The following is a 27,530-nucleotide window of genomic DNA, read 5'->3' on the forward strand; positions in this document are numbered from 1 at the left end:
TGCAGTGAAATGATTTCTCTGCTTTTTGCCTCTTCAGTTTTGGATGGATGTTCAAAACCTTGCCTGTGTTGGGGACCTGCAGGGCTGTGTCCAGCTCTGGGGCCCCAACATGAGGACATGGAGCTGCTGGAGAGGTTCCAGAGGAAGCCATGAAGATGCTTCCATGGCTGTAGCACCTCTGCAGTGGAGTTGGGCTGGGAGAGCCTGGAGAATTGAAGCTTCCAAAGAGACCTTAGAGCCCTCTCCAGTGCCTAAATGAACTCCAGGAGAGCTGGAAAGGGACTTTGGTCACAGGTCTGGAGGTACAGGACAAGGGGAGTGGCTTCCCACTGCCAGAGGGCAGGGTTAGATGGGATATTGGGAAGGAATTCTTGGCTGTGAGGGTGGTGAGGGCCTGGCAGAGGCTGCCCAGAACAGCTGTGGCTGCCCCATCCCTGGCAGTGTCCAAGGCCAGTTAGACTTGGACTAGTGGAAGGTGCCCTGCCCGTGGCAGGAGGTGGAGCAAGATGAGTTTTCAGGTCTCTCCCAGCTCAAACCAGTCTGTGATTCCATGAAAACAGGCTCTGCACTGCCTGGTACAGGTTAGCTGGCAATGTCAAACCTTCTCCCCTGCTCCTCAAATGCTTTTGGCAATGCCACCTTATGGTTTTAATTCTTTGGTCCTTGTGACATGTGCAAGGGCTTCCCCTGGTGCAGGGTGGCTGTGGGGGCTCTCCTGTCCCCTCACCTCACAGCTTCTCCAGGAGTTGGATTCTTCTCCTGGGTAGCTAGTTCTATTGAAATGTCATAGAGGATAAAGTGACAGCTTCACCTGTCTGTGGGTTTTGTAGCAAAGCCCCCAGCACCAACTGCCTTGGGATGGCTGCTGTTGTTCCAGCACAGTGACTGCTCCCCAGCAGAAAACCCCAAAATAATAATTTGAGTAGCAAAGTGTCATTTTCTAGCCCATCCCTGCTGAAAAACCTTTCTCATGGTGGGAGCACCAGGCCAGCAGCCTCTGGGGAACTGAGATGGCTTCTTCCATCTGTTTAACATGTAAAGGGGCACAGATGCTGTTAAGTCTAGCCTGGTCTCTCATCAGGCAGCTCCATCCTTTGCAGGTGCTCTCAGGAATTGCAGGCAGAGAAGAGGAAGCTGAAATGCAAATGCTGTGGCTGAGCAGGAAGCTGAGAAGGGAAAAAGCATCCTCCCAGCCCCTGCATGGAATCCCAGCCGTGCTCTCCCCGCTGGGCAGGGGAGCTGGCACAGCCACAGGCTCCAGCAGTGAACTGATCCCGTTGGAATGGTCTGTAGCAAGAGCTGGAGCAGCCCTGTGTGGGTTTATGAGGGCTCAGGAGCAGATTTTGTGGTGCCAAGCTGTTTGGCTGATGTTACCCACTCTGATCTGGCTGCAGACCTCACACCACTGCTGGTAAAGGACAATAATCAATGAACTCCTCTGTGCCAGGAGCACCAAGGCTGGGGAGGTGAATTAGCAGCACAGCAGCCTCAATTTTACCTTAGAGCAGGAGCAGCACAGCCAAGATGGAAATAGCTCCAGGACAGGTCCCCACCTCATTTTATCTCTGCAGCAAGTGCAGAAGAGGCTTTCCTGAATTATTTTCTTCCTGCCTTGAGGAGCTGGGCACCAGACCTGCATTGCCCAGCTGGAATCCACCTCTCCTGCTCACTCCCCACCCACCCCATCCCCTGGGAAGCAAAAGCCTCTCTGCAGGGAGTGACTCCCAGCTCCTGACTGGGGAAATGCCAGCATTTAGAGACCTTAGCTCAGCACAGAACACTTGCCTGCCTGCAAAGGCAAAGCCTGATCCAAAGCCCCTGTTCCCTGCCTGGCCCTCCCTCGCCCCCAGGAGCTGCCTCCCACATCTGCTCACTCCCAGCAGGCAGATGCTGATTCAAAGCTGTGCCCTGTGGAGCCAGTTTGCCTGGGATTTTCCTCTGCCTGGTGGAAGGCCAGTAGTTCCCCACTGTTTTTAAAAATTCTATCTGTAAGGAACTGTTTAACAAAACAACAGCTTTTAAATTTTTTTTTTCCTCCTTTTTTGCCCTCATTTTTTTCAGAATGCACTTCCCCTCCTGTCTCTGCACATTCCAGCACTGATGCAGGCACATTGCACTGGGCTGGGTAAAGATGCCCAGACCTTCACACCAACAGCACCCTCCTCCTCCTCCCTCTCACCCCTGGGACTGGGAGAGCAAAGGGCAGACACAGGGAGGTGGAGATCCACCCTATGGCCATTATTACCTTTCTGTTCAGAGAAACTTTAATCCTGGGCCATTATTTAAAACAGATTTCATGCTGCACATAAAGATTAACATATTCTGCCTTGCCTTCATGGGCAGTATCAGAACTAGAGCTGCCTTTGTACAGCAGGGCTCTGCTGCTCTAAGCCATTAATCCTGGAAATGAAGCTCCAAGGGTTTAATCACCTATCAGAGAGCCCCCCGGGCTGCTGGAGGTATTTTTAGGATTTAGATGTATTAGCTCAAAACTAAAAAAGCCTGATTTATTGATTAATCACAGTTCAGCTGCTGCACATCACCCTCCTCCTCTGCTGGCTCCACCACACCATGTTTAGCTGGGGGAGCTGTTTCTGTTGCCATCCTCCCAGCATGAATATGAGGATGAAATTTGGGGTGCCATCTTCAGAGTGAGCTGAAGCAGTGCCCCATTGCTGGGCTCAGAGTGGAAAGAGTTCAGCTTCCCCTTATCTCAACCAAGGCATTCGCTTTGGGAAAGTTATTTGTGTGCTCTTTGCACCCCAGACAACTTTTATCCTTGCTTTTTTAGAGGTGAGGGATGAACTGGAGGGAGCAGCCCAGCTCTGATGTTTGAGCAGAGTTGGGTGAGCATGGGGAGTCTCAGTGCAGAGCCAGAGGAAAATCATCTGCCATGTCAGCAACCTCCTCCACTCCTTTCTTGAGCCTCAGCCCAAGAACAGGGGAACCAAAAATCCTTTTGGAAAACCCCTCATCACTGCCATAAAACAATTGTCTGGGGGTTCCCCCTGCTTTTACAAAGTGCCCAACAGCTCCTGGCATGGGGAGTCCAGAGATGTGACCCCTGCCTCAGCTTCCCTCTGCACAAGGGAACAGGGATTTATTCCCTTCCCTGGGGGATTCCCAGACTGTGCAGACAGACCCTGAGGAGCACCAAGCTGCTTCCTGGGGATGAACAGGACAGCTCAGCACTGCCCCATTGCTGGGCTCAGAGTGATGCTCATTAGGAAAGATTCCCCTTATCTCAACCAATGCATTCACTTTGGGAAAGTTATTTGTGTACTCTTTGCACCCCAGACAACTTTTATCCTTGTTTTTTTAGAGGTGAAGGATGTTTGAGCAGAACTGGGTGAGCATGGGGAGCCTCAGTGCAGAGCCAGAGGAAAAAGCACCAACCTCCTCCACTCCTTTCTTGAGCCACAGCCCAAGTACAGGGGAACCAAAAATCCTTTTGGAAAACCCCTCATCACTCCCATACAACAAAGCATCTGGGGGTTCCCCCTGGCGTTACAAAGTGCCCAGCAGCTCCTGGCATGGGGAGTCCAGAGATGTGACCCCTGTGCACAAGGGAACAGGGATTTATCCCTTCCCTGGGGGATTCCCAAACTGTGCAGACCCTGAGGAGCACCAAGCTGCTTCCTGGGGATGAACAGGACAGCTCAGCACTGCCCCATTGCTGGGCTCAGAGTGGTACTCATTGGGAAAAGGTCCAGCTTCCCCTTATCTGAACCAATGCATTCACTTTGTGACAGTTATTTGTGTGCTCTTTGCACCCCAGACAACTTTTATCCTTGTTTTTATAGAGGTGAGGGATGACCTGGAGGGAGCAGCCCAGCTCTGATGTTTGAGCAGAGTTGGGTGAGCATGGGGAGCAGGAGGAAAATCATCTGCCATTCCACCAACCTTCTTCACTCCTTTCTTGAGCCTTAGCCCAAGAACATGGGAACCAAAAATCCTTTTGGGTACCAGGAGTCTGGAAAACCCCTCATAACTCCCATAAAACAATCATCTGGGTGCTCCCTCTGGTTTTACAAAGTGCCCAGCAGTTCTTGGTTGGCATGGGGAGTCCAGAGATGTGACCCCTGTGCACAAGGGAGCAGGGATTTATCGCCTAACCTGGGGGATTCCCAAACTGTGCAGACAGACCCTGAGGAGCACCAAGCTGCTTCCTGGGGATGAACAGGACAGCTCAGCACTGCTGAGGGCAATCCCTGCACCCAGCACAACCCTTGTTTCACTTTGGCAAGGGATCCCTGGGTCAGGAATGCCTCCAACATCACTCCAGGGGCAGAAAGGAAGGAGCTTTTGCAGCTTGCAGAACAGAGGCTCTGAGGCACTGGTGGCTGTACGTATAGATCATATATTTGTGTGTGTAACTCTGCACACAGAGCTGCATCCTTACACACCCGCACAGGTAAATACTTCTAGATAGTGACCTCTTCAGATTAAAGTCCAAGGCACTTTTTACAGTGAACAGGTTAAAGCCATAGTTTAAAACATGCCTGTTTCTGGGTACAGCTCGGGTTTATGGCAATGCTGTGGGGATGGGCTGTTGTCACACGGGCCAGCCCCCACTCCTGTCCTCCAGCTGAGAGACCGGCCCTGAGGGAGGAAGGTAAAGCCCAGCACTGGATCCTGACCACAGAGAACATGCAAGCAGCTCCCACTGGAAGGTGCATGGGCAGTGCTGAGACCCCAGTGGGGGGAAGAACACTTTGGGTGGAAGAAGGAGCAGAGCTGGGTGCACAGAGCACCAGGGCCCCCAGCCAAGAGCACCCACTTGGGCAGGTGGTTCTGGAGCCCTGCCTGGTGCCTCATGGGGCTCTGAGGTGGCTCATCCCATAGGGAAATAACTAATGCCATGGAGAAGAAGCTTTGGAAGCTTTGTCTCTCTCCTGCTGAATCCCCTCTCTACAACCTTGGACCCTGTGGATACCTTTTAGGAGGGAGCTTGGAGTTAGGTGAGAAGAAGCTCAGAGCAGAGCCTGGCAGCAGAATCTTCCCAAACTGCTGAGCAATCACCACCATTGCCCCCCAGCAAACATACCTGGTGGCCAAGGCACAGGGCTCTGGGCTGCCTGGGAGGTGCTGGGCAGGACAAGCCCAAGGGAGAGGACCAGGAATCCCCTGGCAGTAGCAGAGGCTCAGCCCTGGCCTCTCAGAGGAAGAACCAGCCTCTTTCCTCCATCAGAGCTGGTTTCTGCAGGGAGATTTCAGGTCTGGGGTCCAGCAAGGAGCATCCAGACCTCATGGCAGCTCATTGCTGCTGGGGCTCTGCTGGGTTGGACTGGCCTGGAAGGGTGAGGCCAGCACAGCACTACAGTGGCAGCATGGCAGTGACTGCAGCTCTGAGCAGTGCAGGGACTTTTGGACTTTCTCTGGACAAAAGCAGCAGGAATTGGTTCCATAGGTGCTGCTCATTCCCTGACACGCCATGCTCTGTGAAAACTGGCCAGGACAAAGTGTGGCTGTCAAAGAGCAGTTTAAGACTTTTGATCCAGCAGGGATCAGGTCCAGCAGCTCAGGAGGTAAGGAAGTGATGCTCTCTGAGGCTCAGGGAGTCCATGGAATCACAGAATCATGGAATCACAGAACAGTTTGGGTTGGAAGGGACTTAAAGCTCATCTCAGTCCCCGTGCCATGGGCTGAGACATTTTCCACTAGACCAGGTTGCTCCAAGCCCCACCTAACCTGGCCTTGAACCCTTCCAGAGAGATGGGGCAGACGCAACTCTGGGCAGCCTGTTCCCAGCTGGAAGGCTGAGACAAAACAATCCCTGCAACCTCATCTCACTTCTCTTTCATGCTCAGGGTTTTGTCCTCCTATGCCATCATATCCTGAGGCTGAACAAAAGCTGCAGCTCCCAGGGCAGGGTGTGAATTGTGAACTGGACATGTCCCAGTCTCTTCTCCCGAGTTACAAGTGAAAGGACAAGAGAGAATGTCTGAAAGTTTTGCCAGGGGAGGTTTAGGTTGGATATTGGGAAAATTTCTGATGTGTAAGTGTGGCCAGGCTGCCCAGGGCAGCAGTGGAGTCCCCATCTCTGGAGGAATTTAGAAGATTTGTGTTTGTGGCACTCAGGCACGTGGGCTTGGTGGTGGTGCTGGGTTAACAGCCAGACTTGATGTTCTTAGAGGACTTTTCCAACCTTAACAATTCCATAATTCTATGAAAATGTGCTCTGCAGCACTGCTTTCTCAAGAGCCACAAAGTAAAAAGGAAACAAAGCCTGGAGGAAAAGGGGAATTTTGACTCTTGCAGAGCTTGTGCCCAGGGGGCAGAGTCCCTCCTGCTGCTGGAGGAGGCAGCCTGGGGCAAAATGGCTTTCCAGAACCTGGGAACAAAGGGAAAAAACCCTGACCTTTCTGTAGGGAGAAGCAAAGCTCTGGTGCCATTGGGCTGCACACAGATCAGATCCAGACCTGCTAGAGGTCAGCTTCCAAGCACTGGAAATGAGTACAAGGGTGATAAAGGACAACAGCTCGGGTTCTGCACCTCTCCCTGTCCCCCATCCTCACTGGCAGTAGTAGCTGTACTCAGAAACAGACATTTTTGCCAGCAGCCTGGCGTTGCTGCCTGCTAACAACCGTGTTGGGTACAAAACCATAATTGAAAGTTACCATAACCATCATAATATAGCAATATATTTCATAGTTAAAATAAACTATTATACTTTCCCCTATCATTAAAAAAAGAAGCGAGCAGTACAGAGGCAAGATGCAAACCCAGGTCAAAGCTCCTTAAGTCTGGACAGAAAGATCCATGAGTTTGCAGAGAGATTGTGGAATTTTTCTGGTATTTCTAGGATAGTTCCTTGCAGGCAGAGCAGGAAGGAGACTCGTGGAGCAGAAAAAAGCCCCCAAGGCTGTGCCAAAAATGGGACTGGCTGGGTCAGGTGGGTCCTGGAGGGGCATTGGCCCCACTGGGCTGTGGGATCAGATGATTCCCAGCTTGCAGGAGGTCGGCATCTCTGCGGTTTTCCTCTTGTGCTGTTCTTCCACCTTCGCTGCTGATCTCTTCTCTCTGTCCTGATGTCCCTTAGGGCACCCAAAATGATCATCTCAGGTGTGTGGGCTGGGCTGGGCTGGCTGGGGAGCATTTCCTGGAGCTCTTCACCGGGGCTGTGCCAGCCAAGGCTGCTGGTGACCAGGAGCTGCCATCAGGGTGGGCATGGTGGGCCGGGCTGCCCTGCCCTGGGGGCTGCTCACCCTTCCTGCCCCCCCTGTGGCCTCAGGTGGGCTCTGGGCTCCTGGCAGCAGGGCTGGAGGGGGGGTGGTCTCACTGCTGGCCATGGTGGAGTCTGGTGCTGGGAGCGATGGGTCAGGGCTACTGCTAAAACTGGCATGGGGTGCAGGGGTGGGATGTGGGATTTGGGGATCGGGATGGGCATTCAGGGGTGTGGAATGAGGGGTGCAGGGGTGGGATAGGGGCTTTGGGCATTCAGGGGTGTGGAATGAGGGGTGAAGGGGTGGGATGTGGGCTTTGGGGGTTGGGATGGGCATTCAGGGCTATGGAATGGGGGATGAAGGGGTGGGATATGGGCTTTGGGCATTCAGGGGTGTGGAATGAGGGGTGCAGGGGTGGGATGTGGAGTTTGGGGGCTGGGATGAGCGTTCAGGGCTATGGAATGGGGAATGCAGGGGTGGGATAGGGGTGTGTGGGCATTCAGGGGTATGGAATGGGGGGTGAAGGGGTGGGATATGGGCTTTGGGCATTCAGGGGTGTGGAATGGGGGGTGAAGGGGTGGGATGTGGAGTTTGCAGGGTGTAAGGTGCAGGGCACACAGTGCAGAGCCCAGGTCACAGGCAGAGGGGTGGTTGCACTGCAGGTTGTGCTGAGATGAGGCATGGGGGGGAAGGTTGTGGGGTGCACAGGGATCCAGTGCCCCAGCCCTGCTGAAATCCCACTGCAGCAGCAGCTGCTCTGCCCCAGAGCAAGGGGCTCCTGCTCCAGCTGCAATCCCAGCACTCTCACTCAGGTCCTGAGCACCCTGGGGCCTGCAGCTGGCAGCTCCTGCTCTTGTCTCACTGGGTTGGATTTCCCAGACTCGATCGTGTGCCTGGCAGGGAGGTTCCTGGTTCCTGCTGGCAATATTGATCTTTAAGGATCAATACTTCCTCTGGCTCTCTGCTGCCCCAGGACACATCTCCACACCTCATCCCATGCACAGCACCATCCCAGGGGCAGTTTGCTCCTATCCTGAAGCCCAGAAAGCATTTTTCTCCACCAGCTGCCTGCAGGCCAGGGAAAATGCTGCATTTCAAGCTCCTTCTCAGAATTTGTGACATTGCTATGCTGGGAACCTCCTGAGAGAGATCATCAGGAGCTTCTGCAGGGCAAGATGGACAGGGGGGCACCCACAGGCACACAGGGCTGAGAACAGGTCGTGGGGGGCTTCCAAGGCAGCAGTGAATCCCCAGCCATCCGTGGGATATTAATTATACCAATTACAAGAGCTTGGAGGAGCAGCTCTTCCCCAAAGCCAGGGATCTCCCACTGGCCAAGGACCAGCAGCAATGGGCACGTGAAGGCAACAGGGGTGAGTGTGTTTGTCCCCTGCTCCCAACACCTCTGCAGCACAGGGATCCCATTTTGCAGCCTTCCTCCTCCTCCTCCTCCTCCTCCTCCTAGGGCCAGCATGGGGGCAGCACTCCTCACTAATTGCTGCTTATTTTCTATGTGACTCCAGCTGCAGGGCACAGGGAGTGGAACCACCTCTCACCACTGGCAGCAAGGAAATGCTTCAGCATTGGGGGTGTAGGGGTGGTGCTGCAGGAGGGTGGTGGGTCTCTACCCTAGGTGTGCACAAAATCCAGCATTATTTATGGAAGGGAAGAAGTTACAAAGGAGAGCATTACAGGCTGAGTATACCTGGAGTAACACAGTGACTGATTACAATTACTGACACTGCTGGGTGAGGCGTAATTAATATTGCAGAGTCATTACATGGTTACTTCATCTGTTTAAAAAATATAGAAATATTCTCTCTGCTGAGTTTTCATGGAAAGCAGCAAACAGCAACCCCAAAGTCAGAGCCTGGCATGGCTCCATGCAAGGATCCAGGAAAGCCAGAACGTGACACTGGGGCAGAACTGAGGAGGAAAAAGGGAGAAATGGTGAAAGCAAACCAGAACGTGGCTGGTTCCAGAAGCAGCCAGGTGATGCCAAGGGTACCTCAGGAAGCTGAACACCAGCAAAAAAGTAAAATGGGGTCTGAGGTGCTGCACTTTGACAGGCACGGGCAGCAGTGCCTGTGCCAGACGGTGCCAGAGAGTGCTGCTGCCCTCCACCAAACCCAGCAGAAGTGGCATGAAGGCCATGGGCTTTGTTTTAAACAGATGAAGCACCTGCCCCTGCTACCACATCACTTGCCAGCGAGCTCCTGCTTGATCCTGGTGGATTGGACATTGCTAGCTGGGCTCAAGCATGGATGTTCCCAGCATGAGTGGAGACAGTTGGAGCTGATGGGGTGTTCATCCAGCACTTCTGAGGCTGCTGCAAAGAGCCCACTGGCTTTGCAGAATGCTGGGAGGCTCCCAGCAGGCAGTGATGTGAGCACCTGGAGACCCCCTCAGTGCCCGAGCTGGCCTGCCAGCCCCATCCCTGGCCACCAACACGTGGGCTGGGGACAGCCCTGTGTGGCCCTGCACGCTGTAGGCACTGCTTTCCTGGCTCTGGCATTGTCTCCAGGCAGAATATGACACTGAGGACCAGAAAGAAGAAGTGTCCATTGTTCTTCTCTGGGTAGAAAACACTCACAGCTCCAGAGAACTCCACAGGAAGGTCACAGTCAGACATTGTCACCCAGCTGTCAGCGTGAGGGGGCTGTCCTGTGGCTAGGAGATGGAATGGAGCATGGGCAGCGTCAGCCAGAGCCTGCATCACCAACCTCCCCACGCTGGCACCTGCCTGGCGAGGTTTGGCAATCTTGAGAGGAGCAGGGGGCCCAGGGAGAAAAAACCTCTCCCTCCGGTGTCTCCGTTGCTTCAGTGCTTCTGACTCGGTGTTTTGTTTGTTTTGCTTTGTTTTGTTTGTTTTGTTTTGTTTTGTTTTCAAACGTGAAGACCTGAGATTGAGCGTGGGTTTTTCCCGTCTGCCACCGGACGCCGCGGCACAGGCTGGCCCAAGGCATCACCTTCCGTCCCCTTCCTTCACCACGTGTAGAGGCACCTGAAGAGGGATGCAATTCCCCAAACCAAGGCGTTGGCAAAGCTCCGAGCGGCGCTCGGGCACTGCTGGTCCCACTACTGGCTCCAGCTGAAGGCTCCTGCAGCGGCTCAAGGGCCAGAGGAAAGTTCACAGATCCGTGTGGAAACGCTTCCCCTGTCCACAGCAGGGCTCAGGGGCTGTGTTTTAGCAGCTGCTCGAGCTCGTGTAAGGGGTGGGGAAGGAGGTGGAGCTGACCCCAATGGGGCTCTCAGAGAGGGGTGTCTGGGGGGTGCCCACGGGCACAGCAACCCCTCTGGCCTCCAGCACGGCGCTGAGCAGGCGCTGCTGCTGCTGCCGCAGCATGTCAGCCATCAGCAGGGGCAGGGAGTTGAAGCTGGCACTGAGCTGCTCCAGCTTGGATTCCAGGCCGCTGATCTGCTTCTCCAGGTCCTCGCTGCGGTCGTTTAGCTCTGTGATGAGGTCGTACATCACGTTCTGCATCTGGGGAGGGGACACAGGGGACAGTTAGTACCTTGGCTGGAGGGGTAAGTGCCACAGAACTCACCATTTTACCCCTGAGAGCTGCCCCATCTCAGCCCGCCCCAGCTTCTCCAAGGTTCTGCCACTGCAGTTTGGCTCAGTTCACCCCTTTATCCCTGAGAGCTGCCCCATCTCTTCCCACCCATGTTCTCCAAGGCTTCTGCCACTGCAGTTTGGCTCAGCTCCCCATCTCAGCCCACCCCAGCTTCTCCAAGGGTTCTGCCACTGCAGTTTGGCTCATCCCTGGCCATCAAAGCAAGGAAACTCTGCTGAATCTGTGCTGCTGAGCAGTGGTACCCGTTGCAAAGAGGGTTGCAGGGAACCTCTGGCTCATGAATGTGTATCTCCTGCTTTGCAAGGGCAGCCATCCCACAGCAGCTATTCCTTGCTGACATTTACAGAGCCGGAGCATTTTGCGGTCAGCCAAGTCTGCTTTAGTTATTCCGAGTGAAGAGAAACACCGAGTCTGGCCAAGCCACAGGGTTCCTGTGGGACTTGCCTTTGAGAGGTCGACAAGGGTGTTGGCTTGGTCACTCAGCTTCCTCTGCTCCATCTTCACGCTCCGTAACCTGGGGGGAAGGAAAGAGCACGTGGCTGTACTCCCTCCCCTCTTCCAAACTGCATCTGGACACCTGCCTGCATCTGGGGCAAGGCAAAACTGCCCCCACAGCCCTGCCAGGGACAGCATCCAGCTTTATCTGGAGCTCAGCCTGCCCCCAGCCCCCTGCACAGCCTCTTACTGGTGGATGGCTTGTAGGAACTTCCTCTGGTGCTTCCTGACTTTGGCGTGGTCGATCTTCTTCAGCAGCTTGGTGTGTTTGTAGATCAGCCACGTTTCCCTCAGGACGTTGGCTGCAGCGTTCTTGATCTGAAAAGGAAGAGTGGCTGCAGGTCCCCAGGCATGTGGGACCTCAGAGACACTGAACCAGTGCTGCACATCCCCTGCCCCAGCTGGAGAGAGGCTCTGCACCCACAAACTCTCCTGGGCTGTTCCAGGGGATGCTGAGCACTTCAAGCAGCAAGAGAGGGCAGAGCTGTTGGCCCCTGCTGCACCCACATCCCAGTCCTGGCTCTTTGCCCACACACAAAGTTGTACCATAAGCCTCAAGAAAAAAATACCCGAAGTTTTTTCTGCACCAGCTGCCTGCAGGCCAGGGAAAATGCTGCATTTCAGGCTCTTTCTCAGAATTTCTAACATATTCTCCACTGCTTTGCTGGGAACCTCCTGAGAGAGATCAGCAGGAGCTTCTGCTGGGCAGGATGGACAGGGGGGCACCCATCTGTGAATCCTGGCAGGTCCCAGGCCAGCAGGTCCCAGTTGTGCTGCTGGTGCTGGGATGTGATTTCTGCAGCTCTGTGCCTGAACCACGGCTCAGCTGCTCCCTCCAGGAGCAATTGGCTGCTCTGTGCCTGGCCTGGAGCCTGCAGATCCCTATCAATGGCACTGCAGAGGGGCTCAGCAGCTGTTTTGCTCTCCCAGCCTGGTCACACCAAGGTCCTGACTATTCCTGGGGTGTCAGGGCTTTGGCTGGGGCTCTGCTCTCTGGGGTGAAGTGCGTGCCCTGCTTGCAGCCCACCAGTAGCTGCCTTTCCAAGGGCTGCACTGATGCTTGTTTTGCCACCATCCCCTCTAAAACAGAGCAGAGCCCATTATGTGACAGGCCACTGTTGGCTTGTTGATGCTTTGCCATGGTGAGGCTGCCAACACCAGCGACCTCCTGCAGCTCCTCCATGCTCCCAGGGATGTGACACCAGTTCTGGTGACCCCACGAACACCCTGCTGCAGGCTCTCCTCAGAGGAGCCTCACAGTATGGTTCTTATCCGTGGTGGACACTGAATCACTGAAATCCACTTGTCTTCCTGACAGCAAGAGGAGTGAGATCATGCTCTGGAAGAGGAGGGAGTGTGCTCCCAAAATCACCTCAATCCCTGGAAGACAGCTGCTGTTCTTTGTCTCAGTGTAACACTGCTGCCTGTGCAATATCCACAGCATCTGGAAAACTTCCTCAGCAGTGGTACCCACAGGATTTACCCCCAAAGGTGCCAACACCTTCCTCTCCTGTTGTAGCTTCACTCAGAGATGCTGGCACCTTCTCCCACTGTGGTTCCCACAGATCCAGAGGTGCTGACACCTCTCTCCTGCCATGGTGGCCCAAACCCCCAGCTCCTGGCACACAGCAATGCCCCCATGTCACCTTACCCTCTTGGTCAGCTGTGTGTCCATCATGAAGTTGTGGACGTGCTTCTCAGCTTTGGTGAGCTCCAGCTTCCTGGCCACCACAGCCACCACCAGTGCTGTGCATCCAGCACCCTGTGCAGGGACATCAGTTGGGGAACACAGTTTGTCTCTGGTTTGTAACACCAGCACTCCCACCCTCACCCTTGAAATCTGCAGATTACTAAAGCTACATGTCCTCCCTGTTATCCTGACAAGATCCTACAGAGCCTGGGTGTCCTTGGGTGGCTGGTGAAGGGCTCTGTAATTAATGGGAGAGGCCAGGGCTATTGGCAAGGTCAGCAGTGGTTGGTGAGGAGCCTGTGCCAGAGATCTGCCCTGTGCCAGAGCCCTGTGGGATGGAGAGCCCTCCATTCCCAAGAGAGGTCTGGGCTGGGAGAGCAGTGGGGAAACACCAGGCAACACCAGTGAGAGCAGAGAAAGGGCCCCAAATCAGGACCCTAAATCAAACTGGTGCAGCTGGAGCTCCCTTATGCCAGCAATCAGGGCCAGATGTGCATTCCCAGTGCACATCTCTGCTGAGCTGTCCTTGCCAGAGCCGCCCTGCCGAGCTCTGCTCGTTCCAGCTGGGTCCCTGCCTGCCCCCAGAGCTCTGGCAGAGTGCTGCCAGCCTGGCAAGCTCTCTGTCCTCAAAGAGTCATTAATTAACCTGGTGGCCTGAATCCTTCAGTGTCCTCAAAGGTCCTGTTGCACTCTCTGGCTGCCACCACCTCTCTGCTCCTGGATGGGTGATTACCCCTGGTGCTGAGTGCCCAGCAAAGCCTCCAACCCCAGAGGGCGTGGGGGTCTCCATTCCCAGGGGTGGGGGGCTGTACTGGGCCTCACTTCAAAGTCACCACTGGCTGGGGAAGAGTTTTGGGAGCCTGGAACCCCCTCAGCTGAGCCAGCAGCTCCTCCTCTGCTGGCAATTGCTGCATCACCCTCATCCACAGGGATTTTCTCCCACCAGCAACACCAGCCTTGCTGCATCTGGCCTCATCCAAGACACATCAAAGATCTGCAGAAAATACAGGATGAATTCCTCTTGGTGGAGCCCCCCCAGCTGATGGCATGGGGTCTGCCCTAGCTGGGAGGAGGGATGGCTCCATCCCCAGGGCCTGGAGCTGAGGTGGGCAGAGCTGATGGCTGGGGAACATCTGTGAGGAGCCCCCAGCTGCTCCTTCAGCAGCCCTGGCTGGAAAGGAAAGCCCCACAAGCCAGGAGATCTCGTGGTGGGCTCATGGGGGCAGGTACTCTGGGGGCACTGGAGAATGGTGGCCTTTTGGCTAAGAAGGAAAGGAACCCCTGGCAGATGAGCAGTGGAAACCAGATGGTGTGGACCAGGATGGCCAAGGGATGCCCAGGTGCCCTTCTGCTCCCTGACTCCACCCTTACTGAGTGTGGGCCCAAATCCATCAGCTGAGACAGCTCCATCACCTCCCAGGCTGTGAGACCTCAGAGCTGAAGTCATTGGGCCTTGCACATTGACAAAACAGTTGAGAAACAGCCCCTGGTAAATTCCAGTGGCCTCTCCTCCTGAAATGGAGACAGACAGAGCCCACAGGAGGGAAACCAGCTCAGCATGACCCTTACCATGATGCCAGTGAGCAGGCAGACTCCCTTGCCACAGTAGGTGTGTGGGACCATGTCCCCGTAGCCGATGGAGAGGAAGGTGATGGAGATGAGCCACATAGCACCCAGGAAGTTGCTGGTTACATCCTGCTGGTCGTGGTACCTGCCAGGGAGATGGGGACATGAGTGTCACAGCAGGGGACAGGGGTGGATGGGGCAGGAATGGGGGCACCTGGGCACAGGATTAACAGCACAGTGGGATGTGCCACAGTTGCAGTGGTTGCACAATTTCTGGCACTGGAAAACCCACATGGACAAAATGAGAGCACAAACTCGGTGGAAAGGGCTTCTGCTTTCAGTCAGAGCTGTCACCACACCCCAGTGCTGTTGTGTGTCCCCTGTGCCATGTGGTGCTGATGGGACAAAGAGCTGTGGCTCTGCAAAGGCCCTGACCACAGCAGCTCACCCTTGGCATCCCCCCTGCATCCCTGTGGTGCTGTGGCACTCCAGAGGGCAGAGCTGCCAGCAGAACTGCTGGGGATGGGTCCTGTGGAGCCTCTGGCACAGCCTTGGCTTCCAGGAACACAGGAACAGCTCCCACACACTCCAGACACAGCACATGTGGAGTGGCTGCAGCTTTGGGAATGCTGCAGATTTTCCAGGTCCCTGCTGCTGGGGATGTGAGGTCAGTGATGACCACTCTGGCTGTCCCAGACTGGCTGTGGCTCTTCCAGAAATCACAAAGAGGAGCCCCAGCTGCCTCCAGCTCCCAGGGCTGGGCAGGCACAGCCAAGCCAGGCAGGTACAGCTCCCAGGGATGTGGTGCTGAGCCCTGGCAGCCAAACTCAGCCCTGAGCTGGCAGGGCCAGGCAGTGCCTTCACCCCACCATGAACAGGATGGTTGTTCTCCTGCCTCTCCCTGGCAGGCTTCTCCCAGCCTCTTCACAGGATCTGGAGAGGGAAAACAGATGGAGCTTTTGGCAATCCCAGCTCCAAGAGCGTTGCTCGCAGAGCAGTTGGGTTTTCTCCTCTTCTGAAATGTTTTTCCCTCAGCTGGAGACTCAAATGAGGTCCTGGTGCAGGAGAAAGCACCTTCAGCCATGGTGAGGGTGGGTTGGCCAGGGGAGCTAGAGCCCATAACCTCCCCAAAATTCCAGTGCCAGCAGTGGAATTATCACACAATTACTCCAGAGTTAGATAGGCTATGGGGCTCTATGGGAGTTAGCACCCATAAGCACAGTGGCAATCCCCAAAATTCCAGTGCCAGCAGTGGGGCACACACAATTATCCCAGAATTAAATAGGTTATGGGCTCTATGGGAGTTAGCACCCATAACCTCAGTGGCAATCCCCAAAATTCCAGCGCCAGCAGTGGAATTATCACACAATTACTCCAGAGTTAGATAGGTTATGGGCTCTATGGGAGTTAGGGCCCATAAACTCCCCAAAATTCCAGTGCCAGCAGTGGGGCACACACAATTCTCCCATCCAGTGTCCTGAGGAGAGCTGAGCCCGCCTCATCCCACAGGCTGGAATGTCCTGAGGGAACAACCCCAAGAGCATCATGCTGGACAGGGGGGTTCCAGGCCTGCTGGACAGAGGGACATTTTCTCCACTGAGCAGCACTTTGAGCAAGATTGATAAACCAGAGAGTTTGGCTCTGGTCTATCAATTCTTGGGCAGAAAGAGGGGCCACCTGCTCAGACACCAGCACCACTTTCTGGGCTGCAGAACAGAGGGTCTGAGGCACTTTGTGTCATCCCCTGACCTGCACACAGCCACCCTCACCTCTCTGGAGCCCTGAGCATCACCCACAGCACCTGCCTTGTGTGTGACAGCTCCGGGCACTGCTCCGGGCACTGCTCCGGGCACACGCTGGGGCTCCGGGCACACATCGGGGCTCCGGGCAGCTCCAGGCACACATCGGGGCTCCGGGCACACGCTGGAGCTCCGGGCACACATCGGGGCTCCGGGCAGCTCCGGGCACTGCTCTGGGCACACGCTGGGGCTCCGGGCAGCTCTGGGCACTGCTCCGGGCACACGCTGGGGCTCTGGGCACACATCGGGGCTCCAGGCAGCTCCGGGCACACATCGGGGCTCCGGGCACACACTGGGGCTCCGGGCAGCTCCGGGCACACGCTGGGGCTCCGGGCAGCTCCGGGCACACATCGGGGCTCCGGGCAGCTCCAGGCACACGCTGGGGCACACGTGCGCTCCGTGGGGCCGGGCGGGCACACCGGAGCGGCGGGCGAGGTTGCCTAGCAGCGAGAGGAGCGGCCCCGCGGCGCACGGGAGGATGCTGAGGATGCTGAGGATGCTGAGGATGCTGGGGATGCTGGGGATGCTGGGGATGCTGAGGATGCTGAGGATGCTGAGGATGCTGGGGATGCTGGGGATGCTGGGGATGCTGGGGATGCTGGGGATGCTGAGGATGCTGAGGATGCTGAGGATGCTGCTGCTGCCCCCACAGCCACGGAGAGCACGGCTTGGTGCCGTTGTTGCGTTGTGATTGTAGGGTTTAGCTCAGAACCTCGGGTTCCTCACTGATAATTCCCTCCCAGGTGTGTCAGTCACCTCTGCTTTCCCCTCCCAGCACTGTCTGTCAGTCCTGGAATTCCCGAAGGATTGGCACATTCAAACCCCTGGGGGGGCACTGGGCCATCCAGGTGTCCTTTGTCCCTTTGTCCCTGCTTGGTGGCTTCCCTGGGGTTCAAAGGAGCAGCAACCACGGGCTCAGGGAGTTCTGTTGGAGCTGGTGCTGCATTCAGAGAATAAAGCTCTGGATCCAAACCCTCCATCAGAACCGACTCCTTTCCTTCACCATCACCTTAAAGCTTCTCCACAGAGGGAAACCTGAGGAGCAGCCCCTGTTATGGGGGGAAGCTCCATCCCAGCACCACCAGAGCTCCTGCAGGCCTTGGACTTGGTTCCATGCACCCAACTGCAACATCTAGCCAGCCAAAAGTGTCTGTGGGGTGAAACACCACAGTTGCTGCTTTTTGGTTCAGCACCAAGGGCCAGACAAGCTCAGGCACGTCCTGTCTGGCTAGATTGGTAAATATTCCAATAAAATGTGGCAGCCCAGCCCCAGGACCACGTCTTGGAGAGGCACCACCACCTCTAAACTGCCCAGGGAATGGTGCTGCAAACCACAGCAAACTGTTTTCCAGTGCCAGTGGGCAGTGTGGGCAGGGGGACACGTCCTGGGTAGCCCCTGTGGGAGCTGTGTGACGCCCCCAGGGCTGGTGCATCCCCCAGGGATGTGGCATCCCTCACACACACAGCGTGTCCCAGGGGTTCTGCGTTCCCCCAGTCCTGCATCCCCCAGGACTGACGCATCTCCAGCCCACCTGGGTTCTCTTCTGCCTCTCTCTGTACATTGAGGGAGGTGATGGCAACTGCCAATGATCTGCAGTGCCTCGTCTGCATAATTTCTGGGGAGTTTTTGTTCCTGAGAGTTCTTCATTGCATCTTGCAGCCTGAGCCTTGGCAGGGGTTGGGTTACCCTCCTGTGTGTGTCCTGGGTGCCTGTCCTCCTGCTCCCTGCTGAGGAGGCACAAACCACAATTTCTCAAACACAATTAGGCAGTGCCTGAGCTTCCAGCTCATAAGGAGAGCATCATTAAGGGAGGCAGGAAGGCAAATGCAGGCAGTAAAAGCTCATAAAATCTCAGCGTGCCGTCCCACGCCACTGCCACAGCATTTCCAGCTGCCCTAATGCCCCTTTGCAGCGTGACCACAGCAACGGGTCCCACCCTGAGGAGGAGGGAGGTGGCCTTCCTCTCACTTTGAAAGCAACCTGGGTGTCCCAGGTAACCCTGGGGTGCCAGTTGCTGTGATCCTTCACACCTCAGCTCCAAGGATGACACAAAGCTGCCACAGCAGGGCAGCTCGTGAAGGACCTGCCCTCCCTTCCCAGGTGCTGCTGGCAGCCTGTGGAGAAAACCTCCTGGCCCAGCCCTGGGCTGCCACCAGCACAGCCCCCTGGCTCCCTCAGCAGACAAAGAGTGGTGGCAGGTCCCTGGGAGATGGAGGTGCAGTGATACCCACCAGGCTGGTCGCCACAGCAACCCCGGTGCTGAGCACGCTGGTGCTGGCGCGATGCCATCGAGCTGTGGGTATGTCACCACAGTGTTGTCATGGCAGTCACTTGCAGCGATGCTGGAGCCTGAGCCAGGCCCTGTCACTCCCCATCAGCACCTCTGGGCCCTCCCCATACGCAGCCCCCACCTTGTCCCCCTCTCATGCTCCTGGGGCTTCTCACAGATGTTCTCTTGCACAAGGACCTGTGAGGACAGGGCTGAGCCTGCTCTGCTTCCTGCCTGTGCCATTTATCATCTGTAACAGCAGGGCTCAGTGCAGGGAGCCACTGAGGCCCCAACACCCCCCTCCTCCAGGCTGTTGGGACATCACATCTCCATTGAGAATTCCAAACTGCCGTGAATCCCAAACCACAAAGTGCTGAGCTTCCAGAGCCACTGCACATCATCATGCATTCCTGAGCTGCTGCACATCCTGAGCTGCTGCACATCCTGAACCGTGGAGCTTTCCAAACCTCCACACATCCCAAACTGTTTGTCATGCTCGTGTCCTGAGCTACTGAGCATCCCAAATCACCCTGCATCCCAAACCTCCATTCATCCTCAACGTCTGTGCATTCCTGAACTGCTGCACATCCTGAACTGTGGAGCTTTCCAAACCTTCACACATCCCAAACTGCTGTTTGTCCTGAACTACTCGTGTCCTGAGCTACTGAGCATCCCAAACCTCCATGCACCCCAAACCTCCCTGCATCCTTAACAGATGAGCATCCCAAACCTCCCTGCATCCTGAACCTCCGTGCATCCTGAACCTCTGTGCATTCCTGAACTGCTGCACATCCTGAACCACGGGGATTTCCAAACCTCCACACATCCCAAACTGTTTGTCATGCTCGTGTCCTGAACTACTGAGCATCCCAAATCACCCTGCATCCCAAACCTCCCTGCATCCTGAACCTCCCTGCATCTTGAACTGCTGCACATCCTGAACTGTGGAGCATTCCAAACCTCCACACTGCTGTTTGTCACGCTCCTGTCCTGAGCATCCCAAACCTCCCTGCATCCCAAACCTCCCTGCATCCTGAACCTCTGTGCATTCCTGAACTGCTGCACATCCTGAACTGCAACACATCCTGAACTGTGGAGCTTTCCAAACCTCCACACATCCCAAACTGTTTGTCATGCTCGTGTCCTGAACTACTGAGCATCCCAAACCTCCCTGCATCCCAAACCTCTGTGCATTTCTGAACTGCTGCACATCCTGAACCGTGGAGCTTTCCAAACCTCTACACTGCTGTTTGTCATGCTCGTGTCCTGAACTACTGAGCATCCCAAACTTTCCTGAATCCCAAACCTCCCTGCATCCTGAACCTCCCTGCATCCCAAACCTCTGTGCATCCTTAACAGCTGAGCACCCCAAACCACCAGGCATTCCCAAGCCCTGAGCACCTGAGCTGCCACAAACCCCCAACCCCAGCTCATTGCAAACACCCCGAACCCCAGAGCACCCCAAAGCCCCTCACCTCTCACACACACGGACTGTCCACGCAGCGATGATCCAGAGGGAAATGCTGAAGACCAGCAGCACTGTCCCAGGGCAGATGGTCATGAGAGTCTTCATGACAAAGCGGGTGTTGAAGTTGATCTTGTTGAGCGCCCCGATGCTGCGCGAGGAGGCGTCGGTGAAGAGCTTGCTGTGCAGCAGCATCACCCGGGCGATCAGGTAGAGGCGCAGGAACATGGGGATGGACAGGATGATGTCCACATCGGCCTCTGCCCGGGATGGGGTGTAGGAGAAGGCCAGGCGAGCTGTCCAGAAAAATTTGTACTCCCCGGGGATGGGGTGGATGGCACAGACCAGCATCTCCAGGCTGATGTAGAGGATGCGCTCGTACGTCATCGCTATCCGCCAGTCGTCAGCTCCGTTGTCGATCACAAAGAGCTGCCAGGATGTAAAACAGTCACCACACAGGCCCCACAGCCTGCCCACTGCCATCCCTGACCCTCCCTCCACAGGATCTGGGGGTCAGAGCTCAGGGGAGCTGCGTGTGGCTCAGCCAGAAGTGTTGGGGATGGATGGGGAGGAAAAACATGGGAATGAATCACCACCAAGCTCTGTGCCGCCCTGCTGGTGTGTGCCAGGGATGGCCACCAAAACTTTAAGGTGCCCGGCCTTGAGCACCCAGGCTCAAAATCTGGCTGGCAGGAGCCCACCTCCCAAAACGTCCCCCTCATCCAGGCCACAGAAATGGGCAAGCCATGGTGCCACAGAGCACCAGCATGAGTCACCCCAGTCCCTCTGCTCCTGGGGTTGCACTGATTTCGCTGACAGTGGGCACACCCTGAGTGCCAGGGCAGTATCTGGGCAGTGAACAGCACAGTCGGAGCATCCAGCTGCTGGCGGAGATGGGATCCAGTTGTCATGGCAACTGACGGTTCATCCTGGGTACAGCAGCTCCTCTCCCATCCTCAGGGATGGAGTTGGGGTCTCTGCAGGAGCTGGGGAGGTGACAGCTCAGCTGGCCTCTCTGGGATGCCACCAGAGCCCTGGGAGTCACCCAGGCAGGTGACTGGGCAGGGGCAGTGCTGAGGCTGCCATTGGCTCCTCCCTGGTGTGACAGGGACACCCAGCAGGAGGGACCTGCTCGGGGCCTCTCTGCCAGCAGCACTTGCCAAAGGAACCACCAGGAAGGGATCCAAGGGGGGGATGTGGCAGCGGTGCCATTGTCCGTGTCCTCAATCCTTCACTCACAGAGCGATGCTGGCTCGCTCACAGAGCCAGGGCTGGGCAGAGGGTGAGGGGTGAGTGGGGAGCTCAACCCCAGCTGGCCGTGAGCCCAGGAACGACCCTCCAGAGGCCCCAGTGCACCTGTGCCAGCCCAGCCTGGCATCTGGGGCTGTCCCTGGGGATGGCAGGAGCCACCGGGGCTGACTCACGGTGTGGCTGTCCCAGCCACCTCCCTTTCTGTAGGGAAAACTCTGCTCCTTTTAGCTGCTTTGTTTGAGAAATTGTTTACAAAAATGCTCCAAGCTGTCAAGGGAGATCCTCAGGCATTTAGCAAGCTGACAGCCTATTCCTTCCTGGAAAAGGGTGTTAAAATAAACAAATTAGCAAGCGGAAAAGGCAGGAGCCTTTTGCCTGTGTGATGGGGAACTGCCACAGGCCAGGGAGGGGAAGGAACAAGGTCTGGGCAGGATTCCCCCGAGCCTGAGCCAGCCCCTCTCTGTTCTGTACCTGTAAAGCATCAAAGTGGGTTTCCATGGAAACCTAGAGTGGTTCAGTGGTACCCAGGGGGGCATTTCCCAACACATGCAGCATCCCTGGCTCCAGCAGGGGAGGGAGCAAGAGCCACCACATCTCCAGGAAAACAAAGGCCAAGAAAAGCTACCAGGACACCTCATGAGGATTAAAGTTTCACCAAGAGCCTGAGCAGCTCCAGGCACTCAAAGCACAGGGATGAGGAGTCTCTGCCCCTCCAGAACACCCTGGCAGGAGCTGGCAGCATTGCCAGCACTGCTCTCCTTCACCTGCTGTGATATAACGTGGGGTTGAGTGATGCCTCAGCCCCAGAGAAACTGAGGCACAGGAAGGCCTTCAAAGGACTAATTAACACAATTAGTAGGATGATAGAATCACAGGCTGGTTTGGGTCGAACAGGACCTTAAAGCTCATCTCATTCCACCCATTTTCATGGGCAGGGACACCTTCCACTACCCCAGGCTGCTCCAAACTCCTTTCAGCCTGGCCTTGAACACCTCCAGTGATGAGGCAGCTCCTCTGGGCAAGAGAGGAAGAGGGAATCCTGAGGGAAGAGGCTGATTGTTTCCCAGAGGAAAATCACTGACAAGTGCCATGGCTAGGTACAAGAGGTACAAGAAGTTGAGGGTTTACAGCTCTGGCAGCCCCATTCGATTTCTGTTGGGTTATCAGCAATTTCTTTATAACACTTTATAACACTCAGGGCAATGAGCAGCCAGCACCACTTTGTTTGGAGCAGATCAAGTCACACTTATCTCATTCCCTGTCTCCCAGTGTGAGTGGCCTGGCAGAGCACTGGGATCGTGGTGAGGTGCAGGGGGACAGCAGTGGCACTTTGGTCAGGGCAGGAGATGTGGGATGACCTGTGTGCTGCCTGGGTGGATGCTGTGTTTGCCCAAATCCCTGCCAGCAACAACAAGCAGAGAGGAAACAGCGAGCAGGGAGGGCACAGCTCGCCCTGTTGACCCCAGCTACCGTCATCCTGGGGTAAATATTATTGCAGCAACAAGCAGAGCTCTCAAATATTTGCATTGAGCAACTCAACCCCCCAGGCTTGGTCCCCACGGGGGCAGACAGGGAGTGGGATGCTGCTGCCAACCCCTCCATGGCAAAGCCCCCCAGCCCCAGGAGGGACAAGGTGGGGTTTTGGTGCTCTCAGGGCTGGGGGTTTGACATCCCTGCCCAGGATGCTCCTTCTCCTGCCTGGTGATTCATTCCTCCCAGGCCCTGATGGGCTGGCACTGTGCCGAGGCACAGGGAAGCAGAGCCTTCCTGGAACAAACTGGGAGCCCTTCAACTTCCCAGGGAGGAAGAGAGTGTGCAGCCCTGATTAGGAAAGGATTTCTCGGCTTTCCTTGGCACTTTGACTGCCTTGAGCCCTTCCTGGCTGTGGTCTCCTCCAGCATATCTGCCCAGCACCTGTGGCCCAGACAGACCAAGAACTGCCCCCCAGGACCCTGACAAAGAGGAAGGATGCTCCAGGATGTGAGCTCAGGTGCTGTGCCCCACTCACAGGCGGTTGGCAAACCCCACAGCCCCTCAGTGGTGATGCCAGCACCTACCTGCACCTCCCGGGTGTGGTAGGCGATGATGAGGCCCAGCAGGATGACGGTGGAGAGGCTTATAAGGCATTTCAGGGCCAGGGAGAACATGGAGTCCTGCAGGGGGAAAGCAGGGAGGGCATTAAGGGGCACACAGCTGTGGGAGTCTGCTGGCACTGGGCTCCACACCCCAAAGGAAATACTGACCCCCAAAACCTGCTATCCCATCCTCAACAGCACTTGTGCTGCTTCAGCTTCCCCCTGAGCAGCCTGACACAGTAGCAAGGGCACCATCAGAGCCATCAGCACCACTGGTACCACGAGCAAAAATAAACAAAACCTCTTTTTTAATTCTGTTCCGCAGTTCCCAGCCTCCGCTCTGAGATGTGCAACACCAGTGCCCCAGCCCCATCCGGCCTGAGCCCAGTGTTGTGGCATCCACACAGAAAATCCAACCAGACCCTCCAGCTAATTATATGTAAATTAACCCAGCCCCCGATTCCCCGTTATTCCATCCTCAACAGCTCTTGTGCTGCTTCAGCTTCCCCCTGAGCAGCCTGGCACAGTAGTAAGGGCACCACCAGAGCATCAGCATCACTGCCACCACTGGTACCACCAGCAAAAATAAACAAAAACTCTTTTTTAATTCTGTTTTCTGCTCTGCTGAGTGCAGTTCCCAACCTCCCCTCTGAGATTCCAGTGCCCCAGCCCCATCCAGCCCGAGCCCAGTGTTGTGGTATCTACACAGAAAATCCAACCAGACCCTGAAGCTAATTAATCTTATGTAAATTAACCCAGCCCCTGATTCCCTGATGGCTGAACTGGCTGTGAAAATCAGGATTCAGTGTTCCCTTTGGATGCTGGTTAACCCATGAGTGTGCCAGCCCCACTGATGGGGAGCATTGGCAGCCCCTCACCGGGATGATACCCCCAAACCAAGCCCCCCTCAGCCCCCGTGCCACACCCCAGTGCCACCCCCAGCGTGCTGAGGCCTGGCACAGCCGGCCTGCCAAGGCCCAGCTGGCCCATGGCACCCAACCCTTGGCACCCCAGCGTGCTGGGCTGGCTCTGGCCTGGCTCTGGGCTGTTTCTGGCCTGCCTTGGCTCCCCGTTCCCCCTGCTCCTCATCCCCACAGGCTGTTTGCACGCAGAGAAGGGACTATTTGCTGTGGAGGCGGCACCGCATTGTTAACGACTTGGCTCTGGCTGTGCAATTGTGTGGATATAATGGCTGGTGCTAAGAAAAGTGCTGTGACTAAACACTACTATTAACAGGCAAGCTCCAAGGGCAGCCTTGTGCCAAGGTGGCTCTGGCCAGACCCTCCTCAGGGGCACAAACCCTGCGTGGGGCACCTGGTAAGTGTCACAATTGTGCACCAATGCCTCCTGCATGAGGAGAGCTGTCAGGAAAGGCCATTCCTGGATCCCATGCTCACAGCACACACCGTGGGGTCTGGGCTGAAGTGGGGAAGGACCTTGGCACCCCTGGCACACGTCCTGCTGCACCAGGTGATGGCAGGATGCTGCACACGGGTGGTGGGAGCAGCAGAATTGAGAGGCCCCGTGCTGCCCACAGCCAACTGACGGGCACACCCTGATCACTGTGCCCTTGCTGCCCAGCCCAGCCCCGGCACCCCGTGCCTGGCAGCACGTGGTGGCACGGCTGGGGCCATGGGGCAGGGCCGGAGCTGCACCCCTGCACCCCATCTGCACCACAGGCACTCCCACACCCGCGATCACGGCCCTGCCACCGAGTTCTGCTTTCCCACCGGGGGATTTTCACACAGCTGCTGCAAACCCGGCCCAGGGGCCTGCGGAGGCCAGAGCCAGGGACTCCCCTGCAGCCTGCCCGTGGCTGTCAGCGCGATTGTTGGTGTGACAGAGGGGCAGCAGCGTGTCACAGCTGCTGCATGGCAGCAGCGCTGACTCACGGGGTCTTCCCCAGCTGACACAGCAGCTCGGCGTGCTGGGGCCATTGAGCATGGCAGCGCTCTGCTGGTGAGCCTGGACAATCCCCCTGGCGCCACACGGAGCCTGCCGGGGCGGCTGCGGCTCAACAGGTACCAGATGCAGCTGGGGGACGGTGGTTTGGCTTTGCTCCTGCCAAAGGGGGAGCGGGAACCACCAGGAAAAGGCTCTGGCTTTGGAGCATCTTTCTTTCTCGGCGAGGATGCCAGCTTGGCATGCCCCTGCCTCAGACAGAGCAGCGGACCTGCTGCCTGCACCCGCCTATGCCCACTGACCCGTGCAAAGATGGGGCTCGGGACCCCCCCAAACCAGACTGGGGAGGCAGCGGGGTCCCCAAAACCACAGGGACCCCCGATTGCATGCATTCCCTCCTCCACCTGCCGTGCTGACAGTGCCCATGGATCATGGCAGGAAGGGGGAGCAGCCCCTTCCCACCGCTCCTTCCCCTTCCCACCGCTCCTTCCCCTCCCCGGGCAGCACCGGGACCCCCCTGGCTGCCCCCCAGCCCCCTCGGCAGCAGCGCCGGCCCCGCTGACGCCCATGGGTGCTGGTGGGGGTGCCGATGCCTTCCCCCCTTCTCTGGATAAGTATAAATAACATGACAGATGTCTATACAAAGAGTTATTCATATCGCTGCCAACCAGCGCAGCCCTGGGAGCAGGAGCTGCTGGAAGGGACGTGGGGGGGGACGGGGGGGAGAATTATAAATAAAAGACACTGTCCTGCAAAAAAAAAAAAAAAAAAAAAAAAGGCGAAAAAAAATTTAAAAAGGCAGGAAGGGGTGTGGAGGAGGAGGAGGAGGAGGAGGAGGGAGGGGGTGCTTCGCTGCACGGCCGGGGGCACAGTGCTTGTGAGGAGTGCAGTGCCATGCCAGCAACAGGCACACAAACCTCAGTGGGTCCGTGCCTGCTGCTGCTGGAGCCACCAACACAGAGCTCCTGCACGTCCAGCCGGGTGCTCACCCTGCCCAACACCTGTGGCTGCGGCATCCACTACAGAAAGCTCTGGGAACATCCCTCCAGTCCCCAGGCAGCCCCCGCTCCGCTCCAGAGGAGCTCCATATTTACCCCGGGGCACAGATGGGGCAAATGGCTCCACGTTCACCCCGCCAGCCCCGCGCACACCCCCGGCCCCGCCGGTACCTTGGAGTAGAGCCCCCAGGAGAGCTCGGTCTCAATGACCATGACGACAATGCCAAACATGCCGAAGATGAGCGCGTAGTCACTGAGGCGCTTCCTCTTCTCGAACAGTGCCCGGCGGTGCCCAAGGCGGTACCCAATGTTCTGTGCCTTGCGCTTGGGCCCCTTGGCAAAGGTGCTGGGGGCCGGCCGGGCGGGCGGGCGGCTGGGACGGTGGGCGGTGGGCGCATGGTTGTCCTCTCGTGAGACGACAATTTCGGGGGGTTCACCGGCACCGAAGAGCTGCAGGGGCTGCGCCTCCGGCTCGGCCTCGATGAGGTTCCGTCGGGATGCGCTGAGCCGGCTGAGGGGCTTCATCACGCCGCCGCTGTACTTGCAGGAGCTCATGGCGATCTCGGTGAAGGGGTTGCTGTCCCGCCGGTGAACCAGAGGGCTGGGCTGCCGGTGCTTGCCGCTCGGCACCCCGGAGCCCGCGGGGTGGTCGCCGAGGTTGAGCTGGCTGCCGTGGCGGGAGGAAGGGTGGAGGGCGGCGGGGGCGGCGGGAGGAGGAGGAGGGGCCCGTAGCGACCCGGGCGAGGAGTGCAACAGGCTGTGCTGGAGCGGCGGCAGCGCGGAGGGCGGCGGCGGTGACCGTTCATCCCCCGGTAACGGGCAGGGACACCGACCGTCCTCCTCCAAGTCCCCCACGCCCGAATCGTGGAGATGCCCCGATGTCTCCATGACGGCGGGACCGGCGCCGCTTTGCGGGGCACCGGTTCCGCTTTACTCGCCACCGGCGCCGTTCGCTGGATCATGAATGGGCTCCGTTGCTCTCGCCGCTATCGCCGCCGCCACCGCCCCCGCCGCTGCCGCTGGCCCGGCCCCGCAGCGCCATTGGCCACGCCGGGGCTCCCCGCAGGCTGACATCATCCCCGCCCGCTCCCCGCTTTGGATCTCCCCCCCCAGATCACACCCCCGGCTCCTGCATCTCTGCGGGGTGTTCGGGACTTGTAGTGCACCGGGCTGCACCGATGGGCGAGTCCCGAACGACCCCAAATCTGTTTAAACCATTGGGTTCCCCCACGGGCATCCCCCCTCCTCTGATATGATCCCTTTAATCCGTTTAGA

At 56.9% G+C, this 27,530-nt stretch overlaps 1 protein-coding gene across 1 annotated transcript; it reads right to left on the bottom strand.

Moving 5' to 3' along the window:
* Positions 1-10,353: 10,353 nt before the first annotated feature.
* Positions 10,354-27,143, bottom strand: KCNN3 (potassium calcium-activated channel subfamily N member 3). The gene is made up of 8 exons (XM_059490228.1): positions 26,427-27,143; positions 23,338-23,433; positions 20,040-20,458; positions 14,499-14,640; positions 12,891-13,001; positions 11,430-11,557; positions 11,189-11,258; positions 10,354-10,650 (listed from the first exon to the last, which is right to left on the bottom strand). The coding sequence occupies exons 1-8, from the start codon at positions 27,141-27,143 to the stop codon at positions 10,354-10,356; spliced, it is 1,980 nt and encodes a 659-aa protein (XP_059346211.1).
* Positions 27,144-27,530: the final 387 nt, after the last annotated feature.

Source organism: Ammospiza nelsoni, chromosome 28, assembly GCF_027579445.1.
Source record: "Ammospiza nelsoni isolate bAmmNel1 chromosome 28, bAmmNel1.pri, whole genome shotgun sequence".
NCBI lineage: Eukaryota > Metazoa > Chordata > Aves > Passeriformes > Passerellidae > Ammospiza > Ammospiza nelsoni.

Bases quoted from the DNA above. Each gene is read 5' to 3' on its own strand.
- KCNN3 (XM_059490228.1), bottom strand. From the start codon at position 27,143: ATGGAGACATCGGGGCATCTCCACGATTCGGGCGTGGGGGACTTGGAG. The intron at 23,434-26,426 runs GTACCGGCGGGG...TTCCCCCTGCAG, and splicing joins CCTGGGGGCTCTACTCCAAG to GACTCCATGTTCTCCCTGGC. The intron at 13,002-14,498 runs GTAAGGGTCATG...GTCCCTGCACAG, and splicing joins GCCTGCTCACTGGCATCATG to GGTGCTGGATGCACAGCACT.